Here is an 11086-nt window from a genome sequence, read left to right on the forward strand (position 1 = left end):
GGTACCACTGTAATTGTACTGACCCAGAGAATGATGGTAATAGTTCAGTTTTACTGCATAAGGAACGGCATAAAAACAAAACATATAAAACTGTGACGGCTATGTGAACGAAAAAATAAAAAAGTTATGGCTCTGGGAAGGCAGGAAGTAATAATCGAAAAGGCAAACATGGAAAATGGCTGTCAGGCAAAGGGGAGGGGTTAAAGAAAAAACAACCATTCACAGCGCAGATTTCATTTCATACAGTGCTCTCGAAAAATGAAAGCTGTGGTTTGATTGGTTGTTGCGGGCACGTGGGCAGCAAAACCTTTTGTCTTTTAATGTCGTGGGCACGCTGCCAGCACCTGCGTCTATAACGAAGCGTGCTCTTACCGCGCCATCTAGCGGCCACCTGAGTGATCGCCCTCACCCGTTCTTTCACTTAATACGGTGTCTGACAAACTCAGCCGCGATAGGCACACACGTATAAATAATAACTATAGCAGACCGGGCGTGTTATAGTTGTTTCGTTCTTCTTAACATTTACCGTCCTAACTCAGTCACTGAAAAAAACATGCGTCACTATGACAACGAGGAGCCCAGGAGGCTCACTTCCGCCCTCTCGGTGACGTCACTTCCGTTCAGCGCACCGCTTGGTCTTCGGTGTTCGTGCAGTAGAGGATGAGCGGGCTGCAGTGCGCAGGCGCGGATCGCTTCCAGTACCTGCAGTCTCTGGTCACTGAGTTCCAGGACACGGACAGTACAGGTGACTTGTCTTCTCCATGGTGTATACGGAGCTGTGTGGCTCCCAAAAGTTATTGCGAATAACGCACTCTCCAGTAAGGCGCTGTTCAGATTACGTTAATAGCAATCTCCTGTTTATGGGCTGAACGACCTATGCCACTGTATACTGTATGGCATGTGACCACCTGTATTGGAAATCTCAGCAGGGGTATACCGACATATTCGTGCCTGGGGGATGCCAGAAGGGCTGTGGGCATGCTCAGGAGAGTATTGCCTTACACAGACATGGCACATACTGCTGTAAAAGTGCCCGGGCAGTCTTCTCACCTGGTGCTTCCATAGTCATTTTGCAGCCAAGTATGGAACATGTTCTATCTTTTTGCGGATCATCCATGTGTTTTCCGCATGACCGTTCCGCCAAACGATACACCGTGTCCGCACAATGCAGACCACACACCCGTTGAAAACAATTAGTCCACAAATAAAGTGCAGACAACACACGGACCGCATCCGTATTTTACAGGACCACGATTTGGGCGGTCACGTGCATGAGGCCTGAGGCTGCGATACATGTTGCACGGCTCCGGATCGCAGCGTAACTCTGCAGCATCGCAACCACTGACAGTGAATGGCGTCGTGATGTGACCCGGGACATTTGGGCTATTCACTTTCACTGGTTGGGATGCCGCAACCTACACTGTGATCTGTGCGACGCGTCTCGTGGACCCAGCCTAAAATATAATAGACGACAGCCCTAGTGTCATCATTATAGATGGAAACGGCGACATTAGTGTATTGGGATGTTTTTCCCCAGAAACCCCTTCAGCCTGGATTCTGCACCCTTGTCTTTTTGACGTGTTGTCTTTTTTTTGTGTATTTTTTTTTGCAGACGTTAGCTGAAATTCAGAACACAGGTTTTTGTTTTTTTACTACTGGACTTTTCAAATTTTTTTTGTCTCTGGCTTTTTTTTTTTTTTTAAATACAGCTTGTTCAAGCAAAGCCTTTTTAAGGGGCTGTTTTTTTAGGCATTTTTTTTTATCCCCTTTTCTATAAGGAAAAAAATTTGCCTAAAAATGTGTTAACAGAAAAATACCATAGAAAGTGCATGCAGTGGGGCAAAAAACACATTTGGTTTTTATGGTCTTTTTTTTTTTTTTTTCAATGTCGAAAAATGCCACAACAAATGTGTGTGTGAAGGAGGCCATAGGCTGCATGCACACAGTGCATATATTATGCAGATTTTCTGTATGGATTTTCATGTGGAAAATTCACAGCATATTACAGTACTAGCTAAGGGTACTTTCACACTAGCGTTATTCTTTTCCGGTATTGAGTTCCATCACAGGGGCTTAATACTGGGAAAAAAACTGAGTTTTATCCCCATGCATTCTGAATGGAGAGCAATCCGTTCAGGATGCGTCAGGATGTCTTCAGTTCAGTCCCTTTACGGTATTTGGCCGGAGAAAATAACGCAGCATGCTGCAGTATTTTCTCCGGCCAAAATTCCAGAACACTTGCCGGAATTAATTCCCATTGAAATGTATTAATTCAGGATCCAGTACCAAGTGTTCCAGAAAACCGGATCCGGCATTTAAAAATGCGAAAAAATAAATACCAGATCAGTTTTTCCGGATGACACCGGAGAGACGGATCCGGAATTTCAATGCATTTGTCAGTCGGATCCGCATCCGGATCAGTCTACAAATGATATCCGTTTGCATACGGATTTCCAGATCCGCCAGGAACTGCCTGCCGGATCCTCACAACGCAAGTGTGAAAGTAACCTAAGGCTACTTTCACACTTGCGTTTGTAATTCCGGTATTGAGATCCGACTGGGGATCTCAATACCGGAATTAAACGGATCCATTTTGGTTTTACACATCAGGATGTATCCGTTCCGTTAGGATGCGGTTGTGTGAAATAAAAAAATAAAAAAAAAAACGGATCCGTCACTAAATACATTGAAAGTCAATGGGTGACAGATCTGTTTTTTTAGACTCTTAAAAAACCGGATCCGTCACCCATTGACTTACATTGTTTTCAGTACCGGATCCGTTTTTATGACCGGAAACAAAACCGCAGCTTGCAAAACCGGAATGCTGCCGGAACGGAAGACATCCTGATGCATCCTGAACCGATCTCTTTCCATTCAGAATGCACGAGGACAAAACGGAAACATTTTTTCCCGGTATTGAGATCCTCTGCCGGATCCCAAAACTAGAAAACAACAACGCAAGTGTAAAGGTAGCCTAAGTAGATGAGATTTTAAAAATCGGTGCAGATTTTGAACTCCACAGCATGTCCAGTGCTTATGCAGATTTTCAGTCCAGATTTCACCAGATCTGGGGCAAAATCCGCAAATAAGGCCCCTTGCAGATGAGCGTGTCCGGATGCGTTGCGGCAAACCCGCGCGAGTAGGTACCGAAATGCAGTCAGCTATGACTGCTATTGCGTTCCGTTGTTCAGTTTTTATCGTGTGGGTGCAATGTGTTTTGCACGCGCGTGATAAAAAACTGAATGTGGTACCCATACCCGAACTTCACAGAAGTTCAGGTTTGGTTTCAAGGTTGTGTAGATTGTATTATTTCCCCTTATAACATGGTTATAAGGGAAAATAATAGCATTCTGAATACAGGTACAATAGGGCTGGAGGGGTTAAAAATAATAATAAATAATTTAACTCGCCTTAATCCACTTGATTGCGCAGCCGGCATCTCTTCTGTCTTCTTCTTTGAGGAATAGGACCTTTTGATGGCGTCACTGCGCTAATCACATGGTCCATCACATGATCCATCACCATGGTGATGAGCGCAGTGATGTCACCAAAGGTCCTTTTCGCCCAGGTCATCAAAGAAGAAAGAAGACAAGCCTGTCTGCGTGAACAAGTGGATGAGGTGAGTTTAATAAAAAAATAAAATAAAAATTTTAACCCCTCTATTCCTAATTTACTTAGCATTCTGTATGAAGAACCATGTTATAAGGGAAAATAATTAAAATTTACATAACACCGATCCCAAACCCGAACTTCTGTGTTTGAAGTCCGGGTTCGGGTCTGGGTACCAAACATGCCGATTTTCTCACGCGCGTGCAAAACGCATTTAAACGCTTTGCACTCGCTCTGAAAAATTGCGCATTTTCCCACGACGCACCCTCATCCTATCCAGCCCTCACACGCGACGCCCGTGTGAAAGAGACCTTACTGATCCTTTTTTTGTTTGTTTTGTTTTTAGATGCCAAGGAACAGGTCCTGGCAAATCTGGCCAACTTTTCCTATGACCCTAAGAACGTCTCACATCTTCGACAACTCCAGGTTCCTGATTTGTTCTTGGATATGTTGACGGAAGATAATGAAACCTTGGTGGAGTTTGGCATAGGTAGGTATACGAGAACGTGGCAAGGGTTATTTGAAGCTCGGGGAAAATAAACCTAAACAGATAGAGCTATGCCGTGATTTGCAAATATAGTAGTCCGAAATAAAATGTCTGATCCTAGGCCAGTGACGTCACATTCATCAGTCACAAGGCCTAGGCGCAGCTCAGTCCCATCCAAATGATTGTGCCTGGGCTGCAATACCAAGCACAGCCACTATACAATGGATGGCGCTGTGCTTGGTATGCTGTGAGGAGGCTGTAGTGCTCACGGGAGCCCAGCAGACTCTTCAAACAGCTGATCGGCTGGGGTAGTGGGTGTCGGACCTCCACCGATCAGATATTGGTGACCTATCTTAAGGATAGGATAAGTAAAAGGCGACGGCAGCATCTCCGGTGTCTTCTTTATTGATGGTACTTCAATGAATGTGTACAAACCGAGGTCACGTGGAGATCGTTATAATTCAACTCCGCCTTGTCAAGCTGACGTATGCCACAGGAAAACATCCTGTTGTCATAGATACCAGCGCTTTCACAGGAGAAAAATCTCGATATCATGAATTACATATGCATTTCCCCCAAATCCTATATAGCGTGCTGGGAATTACTCGATGCAAACAGAGGTATCCCGCACCGCCCCACGATATCATAACATAGATTAAATGCGAGTATAACATAAGGGTACTTTCACACTTGCGGCAGTGGATTCTGGCAGGCAGTCCTGTCGCCGGAGCTGCCTGCCGGAGTCGGCAATCCGGACACAAACGGATGGCATTTGTCAGACAGATCCGGATGCGGATCCATCTGACAAATGCATTGAAATACCGGATCCATCTCTCCGGTGTCACCCGGAAAAAACGGATCCAGTATTTATATATTCGCAGACCGGATCCGTTTTGCCGGAATACATTTCAATGGAAATTAATCCGGCATTCCGGCAAGTGTTCAGGATTTTTGGACGGAGATAAAACCGCAGCATGCTGCAGTATTTTCTCCGGCCAGAAAACGTAAGAGGGACTGAACTGATGCTTCCTGAACGGATTGCTCTCCATTCAGAATGCATTAGGATAAAACTGATCAGTTTTTTTCCGGTATTGAGCCCCTGTGACGGAACTCTATGCCGGAAAACAAAAACGCTAGTGTGAAAGTACCCTAAGAGGACAATGCATCAAAAATATATAAAGGCTGAAGTGAAGTGACCTCCAATTACGGGACCCCATATTATTACATATAAATGACATCTCTTTCCCCCATGTTTGACTAACAATACACTCCTTCCACATAGTCAGTCAACAATGGAGTCCAGGCATCTCGATCCGCACCGTCACATCATACCCACAACTAATGTTGATTGTGCGAGGTGGCGAACTCCGCCATCTTAACCTCTAGGTGAGTCGTACGCTCTCCAATACTTTGGATGTCTTTCCTAAGATCTTTCAGAAGTCCCAGCATGTCCTCTTTCATAGAGGTTCGCTGGTTGTCCAGCATAGACCGCATAATGTCCGCTGTGAGTTGATTAGTCTCATAGGTTTTCCGCTCAGGCCCGCGTCTATCAGCAGAGCTGTGGGGAGGAGGTAATGGCGTTCCCGCCGGAGAGACCAGCAAGCATGCTGGCGGTGGAGTCCCTCTCTGGCTTGTCTCTGCTTGCCCCGATTTACCGAAGAATTTGGTCAGTTTTGCTGGAGCAGGGCGCCTTTTAACCTTCCCTATGGCTGGCATTCAGTGCAGAGCTTCAGATCGAGGAGTAGATGCTGTGAGCCGCTGGTTAGTGTCATAGCCCGGAGCAGAAGCGCTATGTTTCTTTATTCTTTCCCTGATTTCCATGGTGGTCTCGTCGACATAGATCAAACTGCAGGGGCATTGTATCATGTAGACCACATCCCTAGATCTACAAGTGAAGTAACCTCTGATATTCTATATTTCCCCACTATATGGATGGACAAAAGTATCCTCAATAAAGAAGATGCCAGAGATGCTGCCGTCGCCTTTTACTCATCCGTTCATCTGCTGACGATCTGCGGTTGTGGCGTGGCCGGTGCATTTTGGTGCAGTCACGGAGACCTTTGTGTGCTGCCCCTACATACTTTTCTGACTATCCTGAGGATAGGTCATCAATATTGTCATCTTGAAAAAAACCTCTCCCTGACATGGCTTTTTTTTTTTTTTTTTTTGCGTTTTCAGTTTTTAACTCCCTGCCTCCCCAAAGCCATAACTTTTTTATTTTTCCATTCAGTTAGCCGTATGAGGACTTGTTTTTTTGCAGGACAAGTTGTACTTTTGAGCGGCACCATTTAATATTACATAGGATGTTGTGAGAAGCTGGGAAAAATTTCCAAATGGGGCGAAATTGGGGTAAAAAACACAATTATGCTGCAGTTTAATGGGTTTTGTTTTTACTACGTTCTGTTCATTATCCAGGTCAGTACGATTACGGCGATACCATATTTCTACAGTTTTTCTTGTGTTTTAATATCGAAGAAAAATTAACTTTTTAAAAAAAAAAATTTTTTTTTATTTTTATCGCCATATTCTGATCCCCATAACTTTTTTATAGTTACGGCTACGGAGCTGTCTGAGGGCTGAATTTACAGCATACAGCACTCGGCGATCTCTGGAACTCCTATATTAATGAATGGAGCCGCTGCTCTGGTCATTTCAGGGGAGCTGCAGGGGGTAAGAGGCCCACGTTCTTGTGATCGGTGGGGGTCCCAGCGGTAGGACCCCTACCAATCTGATAGTTATGCCCTATCCTGTGGATTGGGGATAACTTTAACCAACTAGAATACCCCTTTAACTTGTGCGTAGGACTGTGGTATTTGATAGAAGAGTCTGGTGACTGCTGAGTACAAGGTGTCCCACTGTGATCAGCTGTAATCTATGGTGAAACCTAGTAGTAAGTTTTCAGTTTTTCTACAGCGCCATCACAGGGGAAATTAAGCATTACATGGTGTCCATTCACATCAGTTGGTCTTCCAGAGAGACTCTATTTGTAGCCGCTCTCCAATTTGGCCAAAAGAGGAGGATCCTAAAAAAGGACCCACTTAAATTAAGAATTACCTAATAGGGTATATGAAAATAGGTTTTCTAAACTGGGTGGAGAACTCCTTTAAAGGGGTTCTGTAAGAATGGGAGGCCGGACCTGTAATGGGAACCTTACTTACTTCCTTCCTGGAGATGGCTCCCCACTCCTTCTCCTCCTCTGGTTTGACATCTCCGCAGCCAATCACTGTGAGCCAAGCAGAGCATCACAGGCATGGAGGAGAAGAAAAGGGGAAGCAGGTATGTAAACTTCCCTATACAGGTCCAACCAAGTGGGGGACCGGGTTTGCCACAACCCCTTTAAAGGCGTTTTTCAGTATTAATGATTTTTTTTTTCCAACTGCCCCTTGAAGCAGAAGATTCATAATGACCTGCTCTGCCCCAGTTCTCCATCTCCATTTGGTCCCTACATTGTTTACATCCGGCTGGCTATGGACATGGTCACGTGCACCGCTCCAGCCATTGACTGGCTTTAGGGGTGACGTGCCATATCAGCGCTGTAGCCAGTCATTGGCCGGAGTAGTGCTTGTGACCCTGGCCAACCGGATGTAAGCAGTGCGAGGACTAGAAGATGAAGACCGAAGCAGCGTGGAGCAGATAAAGGTGCATTCACATGACCATATGTATTTTGCGGTCCGCAAAAAATATGGATGACGTCCATGTTGCATCGTTTTTTATTTATTTATTTATTTTTGCTGACCCATTGTAACAATGCCACGGATCGGATTCGGACCAAAACACATACGGTCGTGTGAATGCAACCCAAGTATGAATCTTCGGTTTCAGAGGGCAATGCTTCGGGCACTTGATAAGACATCATTATTACCGGAAAACCTCTCACACGGAGCCCACGGTATAGTAACGTTAATGGTTTTTCTTTCTTTTCCAAGGAGGCCTTTGTAATTTATGCCTGGATAAAGCCACCAAGAGTCACATACTGGCTTCCGGGGGGGTGAGCCTTGTGATCAACTGTCTGTCCAGTCGTCGTGAAGAGACTGTTCTGTCGGCCATAACAGCACTCATGTACCTGAGCACAGCCGCTTCCCGGATGGAGATCACCACCCAGCCGGTTGTGGAGTGCATGCTCCGATTCTCACTCTCCACCAACCGTAGACTTAGTAATCTAGCCACTGTATTCCTGGAGGATTATTGCTCTGAAGATCAAGTACAGGTAGCCCGGACTGTAAACCAGCACACTGCCCTGGGAATACCTCTCCCCAACGACTGAGCTTACCCATCATTTCCCTTATGAATTATCACCTGTCTAGTTACCATACATTTCCCCTGCAATTACAAGATGCAATCAACGACAAATGTGCAAATGATCACTGGACACATGATTATCTGCGACAGCATGGTGCAGCAATCTCCGGCAGTCCAGCTAATGTAAAACTACAACTCCCACCATGCATACTTACTCGGCTATTCTTGTACCTTGCATAGAAGTGAAAGGAGAAATTAGCCTTGCGTCTTACAGAATATCTCCATTGATTGATCAGTGACCCTCCAGCAGCAGCACGGTTTAATAATGCTTTTGCTAGTTGCAAGTATATGCTGTTCCCAGCACGTGTGCAGCTAGTAGAGGCCAACCCGTGGAATACTTTCTGAATGAGGCTTTCAGATTCTGCTTATTTTGTTGCAGAATTTACCACAACTGAAAATCAGTTCCATTCACCTGAAGGGAGCTCGCAGAAATCCATGTGCTTGCCTCCCCATTCAAATCAATGGAATAAAAAAATTCAGCGACAAGATCCATAACGTGTGAGGGCATCCTTATATGTATCCTAAATTTCTTTTTATGCATTTATGACTTATAATCTTAGGCTACTTTCACCCTAGCGTCATGGATCTGCAAAAACTCTTCCGTTACCATAGTACAACTGCTTGCATCCGTCATGAACGGATTTGGTTGTACTATGTCTTGTATAGCCATGACGGATCCGTCTTGAACACCAAAGTCAATGGGGGCCGGATCCGTTTTCTATTGTGTCCGAGAAAACTGATCCGTCCCCATTTACTTACATTGTGTGCCAGGATGGATCCATCTTGCTCCGCACCCCATCGCGGACAGAAAAACACTGCTTGCAACCAAACAGAACGGAATGCATTTTGGTACATTCCGTTTCGTTCAGTTTTGTCCCCATTGACAATGAATGGGGACAAAACGGAAGCGTTTTCTTCCGCTATTAAGACCCTATGATGGATCTCAATAGCGGAATTGAAAACGCAGATGTGAAAGTAGCCTTAGCCTAAACCAGGGATGGGCAAACTGCGGCTCTCCAGCCGTTGTAAAACTACAACTCCCAGTATGCCCAGTCTGCCTACAGCAGGGCATGATGGGATTTGTAGTTTGACAACAGCTGGAGAGCCACAGTTTGCCCATCACTGGCCTAAACCAACTAGTGTTATTATACTATTGTACAGCGTATGTGTTTTTTGTTTTTTTTTGCAGGCTGTCCTTCAAGCAGCTGTATTCTTCTAATAATTCAACGTCAGGTTTTCCAGAAAAATATTATATTGATATGTAAAATTACTAATGCTGTGGAGGGGAAAAAAAACTCACTGCTCTACCCCCTGTACGTCCAACAATTATGCTCCAATTTCTAACCGTTGCAGGATTAGGTGCAATTACGGTAGTTTGCAGTGATTTTTGTAGTAAGTCAAGGTGTAGCCCCGGTCACAATTCTGTCTTCACTGATGTTTGCTGTCTGCATTTACCACGGACAGGACAGCACACATACCCATTGATTTTAATGTGTCTGTTCACACATCAGTGGGTTTTTTTTGTTTTTGTTTTTTTACTGCCTGTGGATCAGTGATAAAAAAAAAAATTAAAAAAAATCACGGAGACATTCACCAATTTGGTTTGTGAAACAGACCAAACACGCTCATTGAAGTCTATGGGTCTGTAAAAAAATAAATCACTGACCACACAGATGCCATCACTGATCACTGGTAGGAGATGCTCTGGAAATCATCAGCTGAGCAATGTCTGTGGAATACGGAGAAACGAGACCTTAGGTCTCTTGCCCATGAACGTAAGGGCTTCGTGCCCGTGCTGTGGACCGCAAATTGCGGTCCGCAATGCACGGGCACCAACCGTGGGAAAGCCGCATGTGGATCGCAGACCAATTCACTTGAATGGGGTCCGCGATCCGTCCGTTCCGCAAAAAAAAGAATGTTCTATCTTTTTGCAGAACGGAAGCACTCCATAGTGCTTCCGTTCTGTTCCACATCTCTGGATTTGCGGACCCATTCAAGTGAATGGGTCCACATCCATGATGCCGAATGCACACGGCTAGTGACCCGTGTATTGCGGAACCGCCGAATGCCAGCACGGGCACGGAGCCCTTACGTTTGTGGGCAAGAGGCCTTAGGGTGTAATCAGACAGCAATTTGGCACCATTTCCATTGTGGTTTTTGCAGGTGAAGTGCCGCTAACATGATACACCTAGAAAATACCACACCTGCATGTTCCCGTCTCTCAATTCGCCCCATTTTTACCACAACTGCTGAGACCGCCAATTTATGAAAAGTTTGTAAATGCACCATTGCTCTCTGCTGTATTCAGATAGTTGGGTTGAAAGGTCCACTTGCACTGGGTTAACGTTATTAAACAAATTTTACCCGTGAAAACTACACCTTGCACCAACACAGATTCCTTCATCTGCCAAGTGCACACTTGTCAGATACTGAATGGAATAGGGTTGGTGCCATCACTGGTTTCTATGTATACGGTAGACATCACATATAACCGTGAACTTTGTCACCTGCTGTTTTTTTTTAGACAGTGCGGCAATAGTTGGCTGTATCAAGGATGGTGGTGAACAACAGATAGTCTAGTTATTAACATTAAAGGAGATGCAGGTACACGTCAGACATGTCAAGGTGACACATGAGTATTACACTTGCCCGTAATCCGGTTTCCTTGATGTCCCCATGACAGCACACACT

At 45.0% G+C, this 11086-nt stretch overlaps 1 protein-coding gene across 1 annotated transcript; it reads left to right on the forward strand.

Annotated features, from left to right (window-relative positions):
• Positions 1-604: 604 nt before the first annotated feature.
• On the forward strand, positions 605-9076 carry ARMC7 (armadillo repeat containing 7). The gene is made up of 3 exons (XM_040435691.1): positions 605-745; positions 3956-4099; positions 8023-9076. The coding sequence occupies exons 1-3, from the start codon at positions 661-663 to the stop codon at positions 8358-8360; spliced, it is 567 nt and encodes a 188-aa protein (XP_040291625.1). The 5' UTR covers positions 605-660; the 3' UTR covers positions 8361-9076.
• Positions 9077-11086: the final 2010 nt, after the last annotated feature.

Source organism: Bufo bufo, chromosome 6 (genome assembly GCF_905171765.1).
Source record: "Bufo bufo chromosome 6, aBufBuf1.1, whole genome shotgun sequence".
Classification (NCBI taxonomy): domain Eukaryota; kingdom Metazoa; phylum Chordata; class Amphibia; order Anura; family Bufonidae; genus Bufo; species Bufo bufo.